The sequence below is a fragment of the Lepus europaeus genome, chromosome 8 (assembly GCF_033115175.1).
Source record: "Lepus europaeus isolate LE1 chromosome 8, mLepTim1.pri, whole genome shotgun sequence".
In the NCBI taxonomy this organism is placed as follows: domain Eukaryota; kingdom Metazoa; phylum Chordata; class Mammalia; order Lagomorpha; family Leporidae; genus Lepus; species Lepus europaeus.
This window is the reverse complement of record NC_084834.1, coordinates 20,376,911-20,392,931: the sequence shown is the minus strand read 5'-3', so window position 1 is coordinate 20,392,931 and position 16,021 is coordinate 20,376,911. Positions and strand designations below refer to the sequence as shown.

Below are 16,021 nucleotides of genomic sequence, written 5' to 3'. Positions count from 1 at the left end.
ATAATTTGTGAGTATAATTACAGATTAAGAATCCCCCATGCAAGCCTGACTGGAGTAGACACAACCAGACTCTAAGGCAGGAGGATTATCCAGCACTAATGCCCTATAAATGACCAGCTAGGGGTGAGAGGGCATGGGAAAAGCCTAGAGCTCAGAAAAAAGAATAAAGACACTCCTGCCGTAGTGTAGGCCCGAGGTAGCCAGCACCTGACTTCGGATGGTGGCAGTGAGAAGGCAGAAATTACAAATATAAATATAATTATTTTGCCTAAACATAGACATAGTACTATTCATCTACTGGATTCACTACAACTCTGTGTGATGATTTACTGTGCTCTACATTTCCAATGTTTGTGAAGAAATGATATTTAAGCAGAACAAAATCTACTAGCTTTAATTCGCATTCTTAGACATGGAGTGCTAAAAGCAAGCCAAATCTGAGAACCAGGACATACTCTAAACACCCAAATAATTGGATGCTAGAATGGAACTAAGGCACCAACAAGGTAGGTACCAGGACATTAAAGTGAGAGACAGATGTCTTCCACATGAACATTTTTAATTGGAGAATTAATTTAGTCAGGGCAAAATGCACTGTTAGGAATCAAATAACCACACATACTCCATTTATTTGAAAGACATTCAGAGATAGAGACACCCACAGGCAGACAGGGAGAAAGCTTCCATCTACTGCTTCACTACCCAAATGTCTGCAATGGCTGCAGCTGGGCCAGGCAAAAGCCAGGAACCAAGAACCCAGTCCAGACCTCCGGTAATCCTGCACAGAACCCAAGTACTTGAGCCATCGCTGTTGCCTTGCAGGGCACTCATCAGAAGGAAGCAAGAGCTGGTGATCTAACTCAGGTACTCCGAATTGGGATGCTTCCATGCCTCGGCTGCTAGGCTGAATGTCTACCCATTGTGCAGATTTTCAAGGGAAATGGCGAGCAGCCATTCTACGAATGATGAATCCCCGAGATACATCAGGGATGCTAGCCCCTCTTAGCCTACCCTTGTGACCACCGCAGGCTCCAGTCAGCAGGCATCAGAGGAAGTGAAGAGATCCAAGGCTGTCACATTTACAACTGGAATTATTCCAAAGGCTGGATATTCTTGTTTCTGAACTGTAAGGGTATTTATATTAGAGGTCGCTCCTCAACTGTCCATCACTTGAAAGTAAGCTGAAAAGCCAGGGTCTTGCAGGAACATTCATCCTGGTGCAGGGAAGGATTGCCTCCATTCAGTGAAATTCAGGAGCAACAAAAACCAAACTTGGGTCATGATCAAGCCCCAAGGGGTCAAGGTTATTCAACAGACCAGTCCCATGCGCATGGTTCCAGTGATTACTGGCACATAAAGTGGGTTTCTCCATGATAGGAACACACGTAATCCCTGTTCTACACATGTTTAATGCAGACAGCACTCTTTGGAGAGTGTGGAATATGCATACTGACTTATGTCCTCCTGATCAACATGGCATTAACAGCAGTTAAAACAACAACACCAACAACAAGACACCTTTGCAGTGCCTGCACACACACTAGCTTACACACAGGGATCCAAGCCGGGATCTGGTGGCTTCCCCCTGTCTTTCATGGTTTCTGGAGACATAATTGTAAGGGCATTATAAGGACATCACAAGCAGAAGGTAAAGTGTCACTCAAATGGTCACTTTAATTTGAATTTCCATGGCCTCTTTTTTGTAATCTCGAAAGCCTCCTTATAGGTTACCAGTACTGCTAACTCAGATTCAGACGTATATTTTTGAACACACATTTTTCCTGTGTCACTCCCCAGTGGATAACTATTGTTTCCTACGACATTTGATGGAAACTTCTGCCACTGCATTCAGAAGTCTTTGTTGTCTATCAACCTCACTCTTCCTTTTATCTACATATTCCAAACTTCATTCTCGGATGCCCCTAAGTAGTCTGGCCAAACAGAAACCCGTGCTTTTTAAAAATCTTTTCTGTCATATCGGTTGTACCTCTCCTCTCTCACTGGGCCGCACTAAAACATCATCACAGGGTCCATCCCCCTTTGCTGCAAGGGAACCCCCACACAGTTACCTCTGCACCTCCTCACACGTCCTCATTTTGTCACAAATCATCTCAAGGCTCACTTCCTCCGACATTGAATTCCTGCTACTCTACGAGGTACGCTCAGTTCCTACTCCAATTACTTGCGCGAAGCTTAGTGTTCCATAGTGGTTTCACCTGTGTCCCAAGAACAGCCAGACAAGAAGCACATGGGCCCGGAGATTCCTATTTGCTACTCATAATCAATGTTTTCCTACCCTCTGGTTCTCTCCCAAACCCCCGAAAGAAGCAAAATAAAAATACAAACAAACATTGTTTCCCTCTTCCTTTTCCTTCCAATCTGGAGCCACTTCATTAGCCCCTTTCCTGGTAAAAACCCCATGTCTCACTTCCTCACTTTTCTCAACCATTCTTCCACGTCTCTCATTACACTGAAGTTTTGATTTCTTCCATAGTGAACAGCTACAGGCTGGTCACTGGTCCTCATCTGCAACCCCCGTGGTATGTTACAGTGTGGGCTAATTTCCCTGACTGCTCCCTCTTTTACCATGGCAGCCTCACCTAAGCAGGTGCCTGAAGGCTTTTTTTTCTCTAAGATTTATTTATTTGAAAGTCACAGTGACATTGAAAGAAAAGGAGAAACAGAGAGAGAGAGTCTTCCATCCAATTGTTCATTCCCCAATTGGCCTCAACAGCAGGAGCTGGGCCAATCCGAAGCCAGGAGCCAGGAGCTTATTCTGGGTCTCCCATGTGGGTGCAGGGGCGGAAGAACTTGGGCCATCTTCTACCGCTTTCCCGGGCCATAGCAGAGAGCTGGATCGGAAGTGGGGCAGCCAGGACTCGAACCGACGCCCATATGGGATGCTGGCACCACAGGCGGCGGCTTTACCTGCTATGCCACAGAGCAGACCCCCTGAAGGCTTTTGTTATTGTTGTGTCCCCCTTGTTTCCTTCACTGACTCCTCTTCCTGGGATTTTCTTTCTCTTCTGAATTTATTCTTCACGTGTCAAAAATCTTCATTCCCTCTCTATGTTCTCTACACCATCAGGAACCAGATTTAATTCATAATTTTGCCACCTGCATAGCAGGAAGAATCATTCTCCTATTTACCCAAAGCTAAATCCTACAGCAAAGCATTCCCTTTGTGCCGATTCCCAATGACCATCCCACTGAATCTATTTCTGAGATCACCATCAAAACAAGTCTAGACTGCATGAGTCTCCCATATTTCCCTACTCCACCTAATTACTCACTACGGTCCAGTCTCCCAAAACCCCAGCCTATAGTGGGAGCCTGCATGCACAGGTGAAGCTCATCTCCCTAACCCCCTTTGTTCAAAATACACTTCTCACAGGCAGGTGTTTGGGACAGTGGTTAAGACACCACTTTGAACATCCATCCTCTTTCAAGACTCCAGTCTCCTGCAAATGCACACCCTGGGAGACAGCAAGTGGTGGCTCAAATGTGCAGGTCCCTGCTACCCATGTGGGAGACCCAGGTTAACTTCAGCCTTGGCCATTTTATTTGGGGAGTGAACGAGCAGACAGGAGGCCTCAGCAGTCTCTCGCTCGCTCGCCCCTCCCTTTCTGCCGCATTTCAAGTTAAAAAAATGAAAACAAAATTATAAACAAAATATATCTTCTCCAATTACTTTTCTCTGGCTTCCAAAAGGCTTCCCTGTGAATAATCTTACCTTTCTTTGCCCACCAAACATGCCGTCGCTTTTTGTTTTGGATTATACAATAATACACATCTGCACATACTATTTCCTCGTCGACAGCACACTTCCTGAAGACAGCAACGAAGTCGAATTTGCCTCAGCATCCTGCACAATCCCTCACAGTCCTAGGCTAGTGCTCTACCATGACAGGCGTACTTAGACAGTAAGCAACTATATAAAATAGGTGAGTGGGTACCCAAGGCACAAAGACATGGATTGTTAAATTCAAAATCAGAAAGAATCCAATTTAATGGCAGATCTTAGGTTTCTTCACAGACTTAGATCCATTTAGCTGTAAGTTACTCATTTTAAAAAGGAAACAGCAAGTCACACATGACACAGAAACCATAATATCCACCATTGTCCCTTGTTTTTTAGGCCTGTGGAGCTGGAGCAGTTATTTCCGCGGCTGAACTTCCAGCAGTAACATTTAGAAGTTGCCAGTACAGTGTAATGCCATCAGTTTTTAAAACTGAGAAAGGCTCATTGATTTTTACTAAGAGTTTCTTGCACAATCATTTCCTTTAAGGCCCAATGAGCCAACCATGATGGAGAGAAGTTACAGAACGAACAAATGTTATGGTATCAACCCAGAAATGGTTTAGCTTCCTTTGCTCACTTCAATTTCCAGATTTACTTCCAACTTCCAAAGGCCTTAGTCATCACCACTAATGTGCAGCACCACAGTTTTGTATTCGTACCCACCCAACTCCCTGTCAGCTGAACGTTTTGGCACAACCTTTGTACCCAATTTCAGGAAAGGTAAATCAACATCCTAATGCAATAAAGTGGCTCTCCTAAAATCAAGACAACCTGGGATAGGTCTTATTACCTACTTCTCAAGTAATACAAATGAATGTCACACTAAGTTGGTTATAACAGTGGTTTTATGACAAGACTGGCAGAATTACAGTAACAGTAAATCATAAAACTTGGATTCCTACTGTACATAATTGTAGTTATGAGTCTACTCCTGTAAGCCAGAACAATTACTTTACAATTAGTTTGGACATGTTTGAGCCCAGAAGGAAAACTTCCATTTCAATCATCTTATTTTCCTTGAACAGAACCCAGTACTACCCAAAATCAGGTCAATTCAACTTTGCACATGTGAGTTGCTCGCAATTTTCCAAAGTTGAACAGATTTCTACATGGAAGTGCTCAGAATTTTAGGTATGCCTTCAAATGGCCGTGCAGAATAGAAATAATGGATTTCCATGCATCAGACAAATAAACAAATGCAAATAAGCACGTACCCCCTTCCTCAAGGTAGAGCATGGTCACGATCCTATAAAACATCCTACACTCCCCTAATTTTGGACTGCAAATCCATCACTTAAACATCTAGTAAATGACCCAATTTGTTTACATGGCCCTGTAGCTTTTTATGGCCTTTCCATAAAGAAGTTATTACATCCATTCCCTTTATTTTGTTTAAGAGTGTTTGAATGAGCCCCAGAACCACAAACTAGTTAAACAAGCCTCGCTTAGATGGACATGGTCTCATATAATTCACCACTACCGGGGAAATTTTCAGAACAATGTTTGTAGTTTGGAAACACTACACATTCCCACACACCAAAAGTATTTCCTGTGCTTTATGTAGTTTTAAATGTTCAGCAGATATATTTAATAAGTCCTATTTCTCCATTTTTCCAAGTAAAAGTGTGGCATTTGCACTTCTTCCAGAAGATTTGCACCTCTGAGTGCTTTGCTATGGTAGCTTGGCCATTCAGCAATGACTGCAAAGGAAGATTGCAAGGGAAATGTGAAATCCAGACTCCCTAATTGATTTCCTAGGATGTAAATGTTAGCTCTAAAAGGAAACCCTTTTAAATCAGTTAGTTTAATGGGGTGCCCAACTGATGCCTATTAAAAGTTATCAGTACAGATTAAAGATAAATTTTCCACCATAAGGAAAAAATTATTTTTAATAAGCATAGCAAATATGTAATTCCTAATTTTACATTCTTAATTGCGGATTTCAACATCAAACCTGCTAATATTCTCAAGAAAACAGAAATGGAAACCGGTTTTTAAAGGGTCAGCATTTATAAGTTAGCTATCTAGGATCATCTCTCAATATCCTGGCCAGATCTGGAATTCCTTGCTATTTTGAGATTGCTGCTTTTTCCAGAACAAAACAGCAACATGGTTTTGACAATAATGACACAAGGCAGAGATAGAGTGGAACCCACCCTATAGTGATCTATCATATATGTGTGTGTGTATACACATAAGTACATACACACACACACATACACGCAACTGCTTTTGAAACTACCAACGTTAAGTGTGCTCTGTGGGCTGGTCTCTTGTATGAGAGAGAGGATCCATTTTTCTGGAGACTTCCAGCTACGGTTTGCTTTTGTTTATAAACAAACAAAATAGTCTACCGGAAAGCATGCCTGTGGAGTCACTGCTGCTTACTAAATAGGACGCATCCTCTCATACCTCTGATCACCTACGTCATCAGCATATTTCCAGCAGAGATCTACTCTTTGCAACCCCCATGCCTGGCTACCAATGCATAGCCCTGTGCTCTCCATGCCAGCAGGACCGAACCTTTCCTCATGTTTTTTTTTTGCAGTGTTTCCAAGTCCAAAAATCACAAGAAATCCACCTGATTTTTTTCTGTCCTTTGAATGGTTAATCCAATGGCAAATCACACTGTAGTAAGAAAGCCTCTTTAATATGTTTCCATAGCACAACTGAAAACACTCTGAGAGTTACTGTGTTTTTCCTATGTTCTTAAACAATCTGCTCCTACCTGTCATCGTATCTCAGGTTTAAAGTACAATAAATCAGAAATGAATCCTGTGGATTCTCCCTTCTTCCCAAACTCAGTGAGCATCTCCAGTAAGGGAGCTGCATTTTTTTCCTTCTTATTTGTTCACATCTACTTGGATTTTCAACAAATGCTCCTTCTTAGCATACTGTAAACATGGCCTGCTGCCATATGAGGAAGAAATAATACAGCTCTAATGACTTCCATTTTGCATTTCTAATCATCTTAGACTATGAATATGGGTGGCAATATGGGAAACCAGCTGTAATTTATTCCCCAGTCAGAAAAAAAGATGAATAACATGACTGTGTAAAAGACAGATGTCCTTATAAGTGCTCAGCACAAATGACTGCCAGCAACAACACAAGATAAGCACCACGCAAGTCCAACTTCTGTTGTTAATGGTTTCTGAACTCCGTAGTAACTCCTAAGGCAGGTGCCGTGGCCGGCTGGGCATATTTATATACAGAAGCATATCTCTATCTTGCAAACACTGAAAGGCTTAAAATAGTATCCACTCATGAACAAGGATTTCCTAGAATGCACACAGCACAGCTTCAAAAAAAAAAAAAAAAAAAAAACTGGCATGGCATCAAAACAGTACATGTACAAGGAGAACTGTCATTTCAAACCCTAAAAAAACTGCGAAGTATGTCTAGCATCACATACAAGGGCCCAGAAGGAAGCTCACCTAGACAGGATGCAGTCCTTCACAGGAATTAAGATTCCACTAGACGTGAAACCCATGCTCTCCCCAAGGGCTCGGGCTGGTTTTTCTGCTTGCAAGGTAACAGCTTCACTACACTAACTCTGTGCGCTGGGAGCTGCTGCTTTTATCACCATCTCCTTCCTGATCCCTCACCCAGCCCCATTCTGCATGCCATCCATTTTGTGAATGAAGTGTGAAAATAGCTCTTTGTTTACATAAAGAAGGCAACCTGGAGTGGTGTGGACACAGCCATAGCTTACGTGAATGGAACTGAGGCTGTGCAGCCTGCGCTACTAACTCCCCAATGCCTACTGACTGAAAGAAAATTGCAGCAAGAAGCAGTTAACCACACTCACACACACACACACACACACACACCAAAGCTGCACTCTGCAACCATGGGTCTGCTTGGGAAGACAACTGGAAATGATCTTGGGGCTGAGTCTTAGACATGAAGGTTCGCTCACTGCCTGGCCTGCAGGATGTGCACACGGCACACAGCATCGGGGAGTCTGAACACTAAGTCCAGGACACCTTTCCACTCTTCTGCCTCTGCTCCCACTCAGCCCCTGCATGCGTCTCGCCCTCACTCTCCCGTGCCTCTGTTCTTTTGTTCAACCTGCCCCCTCTGCCTAGAGTGCTTTTCTCTTTTCCCCAGTCACATTCTCTGTGGGAACTGTTCTCCGTGAGCGTCCTTTCTGGACAGAATCAACTGTTGAGAAGACCAAGAGAGGAATTTTGAAGGGAATGAAGGCCCTCTGTATTCCCACAGCCCTTGGAGCACAAAACCCACACCCAGAGAGGTAAGGGAAGGGTGTGCCATCCTTCAAGGGCACAGCGCCGCAAGTGCAGGTATCACATCCTTCCCTGTGTGCACCCAGCACCTCGGGCAGAGCTTAGCAAAGAGCAGATGCTCATAAACATCTGCTGAATGCAAACAATGTTCCAATAAAACTTCAGGCCATTTAACTTCCAGAGGAGGAGGCACGTGGCTCGGAGTCCTGGCTGGGAGTCAGACCAAAGTCCAAACATTCACCAGCTGTGGGACCTTAGCTAAGCTACTCCGCCAGGGAAGCCTCAGTGCTGGTCCTAATACCTCACAGGAAGCTTCAAAGATAAACTGTATACTGTCTGCAAACACTGAGCACAAACGTGGACCTAACAGTTACTCTTGGAGAGACAGTAAGCATGGCGGGCGAACGAAGGAACGTAGAGGCTCATTCAGAGCTCCTTGGACCCATCTGAGAGCCCCTCACGGGAGTATCTAAACATTGTTGCTTTTGGGGCACTTACTGCTTTATCCCTACCCAGCCCACCCAGCAGCAGTGCAAATCTCTATCTTGATGGCACTCACCATCAGTGGGCCTTGTGCTGGCCAGGGAAGCTCTCTTCCTTCAAGGAACCAGATTTCTACTTCAGCCTTGGTGCCTCACACCCAGCAACAACCCAGGACACACTGCAATTGACTGGCCCATGACTCAACTATTCTCTGAAACAGACAAAAGCTAGTACACAGAAGTGTTCCTTTGGAAATGAAAGAGGAATTAAGGAGAACGCCAAGAAAGAAATGCTAGTGACACTTTGGTTTAGAAACAAGGCAATGTCGAGGAAGGAGGCTGCTCCATCACAGGAGACTAGCGAGAGCTGCTTGCAGCTGGCACATGGGGTCCAGTGTGAAGTCTGATGGCAGAAAACTAGTTAATTCATAACATATTGTAGCCAGATTATCTGCTCTACTCAGTTAACCATGAGATTGCTCCCCTTAGTGTTGCTGTAAATAACATTCCAGAGGCAACAGACTCCCACTTCACAAGCAGCCAAGCTCACAACCTCCAAACATAATTAAGAAATGCCTGTATAAAAAGTGTCTGAAGTTTGGAAGCAGAATTCCATATACCTAACTGGTTCTCCTCTCTCCCATGTAAGGAAAGGTGTACCACTACGCATGCAGCGGAATATCTTGACAGCAGGCTAGATCTGATCAGTGAGGACAGGCTCTAGGAATCCTTCTCCAGCTCTTCCAATCCAAGCACACACCTGCTGCTGATCAGCCTGTGCAAGGTACCTTGGATCACAGGCAAATGCTGGGCAGCCCACAGACTGTGGAGGCTTGTCATTCATCCGCCATTCACCATTAGTAAGAGTCACTGGTCCACATCCTCCATCAAGCCTCATCTTTGGAAAGTGCAGGCATAAAGGTAGGCACAGCAGATTAGCCAGCACCAGTTCTAGGATATCTGCCCATTTGCTTGGTGCATGCTTACTTGATAACACAGGATATTTCCTGAGATTATAAAGTAATACTATGACTGGCAGATCCCATGAAAACCAATACACATATATGTTTATCTTGAAAAAAAAAGTCACTCTGTATGGAAACTGCAAGACCAAAAGACATCTTCAAAGACAGCTGTCTAGAGCAGGTGAGCAGCACCGTCTTCCTCTGATTAGGCTCTCCCTCTAGACTCACTCACCAGATAGTTAATGGGCACATATGGCATGCCGAACCGGTTCCGGGAGCTGGAACTCCTGCAGAGAGCAAGTCAGACAAGGTGCATGCTCTCAAGGGACATAGAGTCTACTGCTGGGAGGGTGAGAGGGAAGGAGGGAGGCAACCAGTAGGCAATACAGTAATTAATTGCTAAACAACAGGAATATCACAGAGCGGTGAGTACTGTGCAGTTAATTAACTTTGATGAGACAGTGAGGGGTAGCTACTCTAGACAGAGAAGTCAGAAAAAGACCTCTCTGTGAAGGTGATGCATTCACCCTCATGCCAGCGGGGAGCCACCCAGGCGAAAGCAGCTGGCCAGTGTCTGCCAGAGAGGTGGGAAAAACCAATTGCAGGTTGCAGTCCTCTGCCTGTGTGCCAGTGTTCCCCAGGTCTCCTCTGATGCCCAACCCTTGAAGGACTAAAACCAAAAAAGCTGCAAAAAGAGCTGAAAAGAAGCCACGCTCTTTCATTATTCCAAGTCTTTCAAGTCATGGGTCAAGTCTGAGCTACCGAGAGGGAGAAAGAGAAGAGATAGGAATTTTAATGCCAATATGAACTAAGCTGTCCACAGCTTCAAGTGTCAACAGGGGTAACAATCAGTACAGCAGGAACCCTGGTGGAGCAACATGGAGACACCTGGGTTGCAGAAGCGTCCCGGACGCTTTGAGCAGAGCCAGGCATCACGGCTCCTGGGTCAGCAGATGGTCAGTCCATTTGTCCTGGTGGAGTGGTACTGGCTCCTTCCCGAATCAAAGCAAATACTTCAATATTTTAACAATTTAACAGTTAAATCAGTAGTCAGTACTGGTGCATACCAACTGAAAATCGACCACGAGACAAGACATGCCCTTAGGAGACAGGAAAGGGAAATTCAGGAAATCACAGTTGGAAGCAGACGTGGAGAAAAAAAATATAACATAGAGACTGTTTAATATATGAGTCATTCAGAGACTATGCAGCATTATACAAAGATATTCTGGCTATGCACATGGAGTCTTCAAAAAGTTCATGGAAAGTGTGTATTAGGCAAAAACTACATAGGGATTTTGCAATTTTTCGCACCAAAATAAATTTGTCTTTTAATTCATTTTCTATAAACACTGTGAAGTACACCAAACATATAAAACAATCAGAAATGTTAAAGTTGGAGTTGAAGGGACTTTGATTATGACTTCTACCACTGATAAAACAGAAACCTGTGGGAAAATTTCAGCAGTCTTTGAAAGTATTTTTTTTTTTTTTGGTGTGGACATTAGGAATGTCTTGATTCACTATTATTAAATCATTTAACGCCTCATATTACAATTAGAATTCCATTTCTATAAAAGATGTGAAAGTCTGTAGATAAAATTTAGAATCTTAGCAATTCAAAGACAGAGATAACATGAAGCAGAAGCAAATATAAAGAAAATATATAAGAAATAATTATCAGAAAGTATGAATTTAAAAAAAAGACAAAGCCAAAACTCAGGTGATAGAGTCTGGGACAGCTCTACCAGATGGCACCATGGTGGAAAGTTAAGTGAGGAGTGCTTGTGTCTATTTACAACTAATTCACAAATGATAAACTAGTCCCTGATGTTTCCCATACAGACCTTTGTACTTTTTAAACACCTTTCAGAGCCCAGTATAAAGCATATCAGATTAATTATAAAAGATAATGGTAAGGGAGAAAAAGTTGCCATATAATACAACGGGGGCTCTTCAATCACTGTGAAAAATCAAAAAGTCATCACTGCAAATGATATCTCACTTCTTCAACTTCCTCAACTATCCAGACAGAGCACAGATGGAAGAGGAAGTTTAACAAACACAGAAAACCCTCTAAAACAACAAAAATAAATGTCACAAAGGTCAGGCGCTAGAACTTACAGACTGACAGGAAAGTCCCTTTGGTCCTCAGAGCCTGCGCACTGTCGGGCACTCCTCTAAAGAGTGTGCTTATCTGGTTTTTAGTAGGGGTTTGAAGTTGTCACCCAAAAAGGAGAGGGTTGGACATGGTTTGTTAAATCCAGGTACATTAGGAACAGTAGGAAGGAAGCCAGGACCAAAAAAAAAAAAAAAAAAAAGAGCTAGAAAATTCATAAACACAAAAAGCCATTATTAGAGGCTAAAGTGCCCAAGTACACTGACCCACATCTGGTGCACAAAGGCACAAATGCAAATAACCGATGATCATACCACTCACCCTAACCAGTGGAGGCAAAGTCAGTCCAAATCTAAACTTTAAAAAGAGGAGAGAAGTGACAAGTGCATTTCAGGTCCATGGGTAAATGGAAAGCACTCCCAGTGATGCAAGGTGGAAGAAGCAATACTCCATCAGCAACTCTATAACTGCCATCTACTCGGACTCTATGCAATAGGTAACACAGGCTTTGTTTTCTTTCTTAATAATTATAGGATTCCTTCTGCTGTAACTCAGAAGCACCCTCCTGGAACATGATTAGCTCGTGGTAGACATTCTTATGTAAAACCAGGGTGCACTGACATTAGGGGTTTTTCCCATGGTCACACAGGAAGTTTTCAGGCCAGAAACGTTCCAAGCAAGTCAGTGTTATCTTCGATCTCTTTTCAAGTTAATTCTGGAGATGTTTAATAGGTGAGACTTCAGTGGTGAGAATTAAGGTTAAGAATGAAGTACGCAAAAGCAACTCACAATACTGGATAAATAATAAGGCTAAATTCGGCTATTGTTACAGAAAAATGGCAAGAATGGCGATGCTACAGTGGGTCACAAAACTGTACCCAGCAACAGGTAAAGGACACTGAAGCTCGTTCTGTATCTTCTCTCCCTGTGTTCCAGACTAAATCCATGAATGTTCCATTGGCCATGGCAAGGCCATAGCAATCAATTTCCATTTGTAACACCTCTCAGGACACTAAGCTAATATTGAAACAAGAAACAGCAAGTCTGCAGGCCTGACGGCGTCCACTCTGGTAGAGGCTGGGAAACCCTCAAGAAGAGGAGTATCATGGGCCAGGGGTCTTGAAAGCAGGTTCCTCTCAGCACAACAGACTTGTGGCCATGTCATGTTTAGTACTTAGAAGAGCTTTCACAAAACGAGCCATCTTCTAGCGAATCCCTCGGGAAAGATTTGTCCTTAGAGAACTGCATAAATGTCAAAACTGACGGAGCAACATGGCAATCAAATCAACCATAACATAATATGAGGGCCAAACATACCCATATAAGGGAATGGAAAATGTGAAGGTCAAAAAAAGAAGTAGCAGTAGTAGTATTTCCAGCAAACTACTGGAAACAACCATAGTCACATTCCATGAGGATCTTCAGCACCCACCTGTTATCCTCAAATCTTGAACCTTGAAGAAACATTACAATCAACCTGAGCATGTGCAGAAAAATAGCTCTATGTTGCCCCCTAGTGCTGGTCAGTCCCACTGCTCCTTAGGCTACAAACTACAAGGTGAGTGGTTCCTCTACTTCTAGCTACTTCCTGCTGCCAACCCTCCCAAGAGCTAAACGTAGCCCAATCCTCTCTCTGCCCACAGATTAGGAAACACCAGGCTATTTTTAGCACCATGCATTTGAGGAATGGAAATGGCCCAGCCTCAGATGGCAAGAGAATGTGTGTGGCCGGGCTTAATGAACTCACCTCTACTGAGGGTGTGAACTTACTGAGTAAAGTGGCCAATGGTTGCACGTGGTCTGAAAGCTCTGGGGCCCATTACAAAGCAAGGCTAGCACGTGGGTCACAAAAGAGAGCCACAAGGAAGGGACAAAGAGACAGGCTGCCACAGAGAGATGCCACAAGGCAGTAGGAGAAATGGTAGGGGACAATAAAAAAGGAAAAAAAATGATAGAAGCTAGGACTATTGTGTATTATGGTCATTCTAGACAAGCTTGTCTAGTAAGAAGGCATATTTCGAACTGGACGTTTATTTTATAAGAGTTAGAACAAAGGTTGGTCTGATGTGTTTCCTGCCTGGGTACAGCTGGTGCTTGGCTCCTTTGATCACTTTCCCCCAGTGCTCTGCAGCTCCTGTGATTAGAGATGGATCCTGGGCTGCCCTTTGATCAGCAGCTCAAGGGGCCTGCAGGTGCCATGTGCCATCACATTAGCAAGTTGTAAGAAGCAGCCATATTAATATTGACTGATAAAAGTGATGCCATGTCTCGCTGCCGGAGCAACAAACACAAACAATGTCTGTAAACTCCCAGGAACCCTTCTTTTTATCTCTTTTCCTACCCTAGTACTTTCGGTGCTTCTTTTAAGAAGAGCAGTCTCTGGAACTTTGAAATACCCCCCCCCCCCATGGAAAGGAAACGGGACAGAGTGGTACAGCACACCCCTTTTGAGGTTCCAGGTACACCCCTTCTGTTTATTTCCCCTGGTTAGTGCCGTGACAGCCTCCCCGCATTCTGAACAGATGACACACAAAGCAGAAAAACATGCACATTTCTTTTCAAATAACAGTAAGAGCCACCACTTGTAAACAGGGTGTTTAATATTCCAATTTTAGACAGCCTACATTAACATTGTGGTTTCATGTGCAGTATAAAATTTCTATTTACAAAGTCTACTCAAAAATGACTTCATAATGGCAGATCAAGAGAAAAAGAGTTTAGAAATTGAATGATGTAAATCATATGGGGTTCAGAGGCTAAGCAAATTACACACCCTGGAGCTGCCCCGGCGGTATGAAAGGAGCCTTTCTCCAGCTCCGTGCAATCCCAGCCCAAGGGAACTTGCATCTGAGAGTTTTCTAAACATTTCAGGTACACTTGAAAGCTGAAAGTAATTCTCATTTCCTATGCAGGATTAAGTCGTTTCCAGCACACACAAAATAGCAGTCATTCACTTACACAGACAAAAACACACCACCAGAAAGGTAAGGCTTCCGAGTACAAAGGCAAGGCACGTTAAAAAAGAGAGAGAGAAGAAAAGAAAGAAAACGAGAGAAAAACTTGGGAGCGCAAGAGAAATACTTTTAAAATCTGCCCTAAAAGGTGCGCACCAAGGTCTCTCGACTGCCGTACCTCCTACCTACTTACTGATTCATTGATGCCTTTCCATCTAAGCCCCCCTCGCACCTCCCACAGCCCCCAAAACCTTGAGTCAAGTCCAACGGGCCAAGACTCATTCATTTCAACTTCGTTTTTAAAGGCAGCTCTCGATCTCGTGCCGTGAGCCGGAGCCGCCACGCGCGTTCGAACAGACGTCCGCCACCGCTCCCGGAACGGCCCCCTCTCCGGGGCTGCAGGGGCACGCACGCGGTCCCCGCTGCAGCTGGGTGGCGGCCCCAGAAGTTGCCAAGCACACGTTAACCCAGCTCCCGCGAGCCCGCGCCACGGGCCGGCAGCGCGAGGCGAGAGGGCACCCTGGCGGGCTGGGGTCCCTCTCGCGCCCGCGCGCGGTGCCCACGTAACGCACAGGGCGAGCGCAGGCAGGGCGCACGGTGGGGGGGCGGGGGGCGACTCACCGTTCTGCTCCTTGTTGCTGGAGAACTGGAATTTACTACTGAGGTTGGACTCAGCCTGAGTCCCGGGTCTCTGGCCGGCCAGGGCAGCTGTCAGCAGGAGAAGCCCGAAGAGGAGCATTTGGCTGAGTGGGGCGAGCGCTCACGCACGGCGGGCACAGGGCAAGCAGCGACTCCCGAGTCTCTCTCACCGCCGCCAGGGGAAGGCTGCACTGGGGTGGAAGCGCCGCGCCTGCTCTGGCAGCAGAGAATCGCAGGGTAGTTTCCACATAATCCCATCCAAAACTTTTTCCTAGAGCCCTCTTCTGTGTCTCCAGTTTTTTGAAAAGGATCAAAGCAAAACCTGGACCTGAACCAGTTTCCCAAGGTTTAAACAAATCCTGAGCTGTGCCGAAGTGGTGGGGGTGGGGGTGAAGGCGAGGGAGGAAAGAGGGGGGTGGGGACGCGGGGGAGCCGGGGGAGCGGCGAGGAGTCACCAGCGAGTCGCTGGGAGCACCTGTCAGTGCGGGGGCCGCGACGCCGGCGACCCCTCCGGGCTCGTGCGGAGCCGGCCTCCCAGCCAAGTCGGCGGCCAGCAGTTTCGGATCGATAACAAAGCTGCCGATCGATGCGGCGCCGCGGGCGCCCCCTCCCCCGCCCCACCCCCACCCCCGGCGGGGGGAGGGGGAAGACTCCAGGCGAGGGCGCCGCGGCGGGGCTGGGGGCTCGGGGTGGAGGCCGCGGGGGGCTCCCGCTCCGCGCGCCGCCTGCGCCGGGTCCCGACCGCCGCAGCACGGATCCCGGCACCTGGCTGGAGTGGTTTTTTTTTTTTTTTTTTTTCCAAAGTTCACC

The 16,021-nt window shown here is 45.3% G+C and overlaps 1 protein-coding gene across 1 annotated transcript in view; it reads right to left on the bottom strand.

Annotated features, from left to right (window-relative positions):
- The window catches only part of PDGFC (platelet derived growth factor C), a 214,889-nt gene extending 199,111 nt beyond the window's left edge, over positions 1–15,778 (bottom strand). The window contains exon 1 of the mRNA XM_062199451.1: positions 15,194–15,778. Within this exon, the coding sequence (XP_062055435.1) occupies positions 15,194–15,311 (118 nt within the window). The 5' untranslated portion in view covers positions 15,312–15,778. The remainder of the gene's footprint in view (positions 1–15,193) is intronic.
- Between the last annotated feature and the right edge of the window lie 243 nt (positions 15,779–16,021).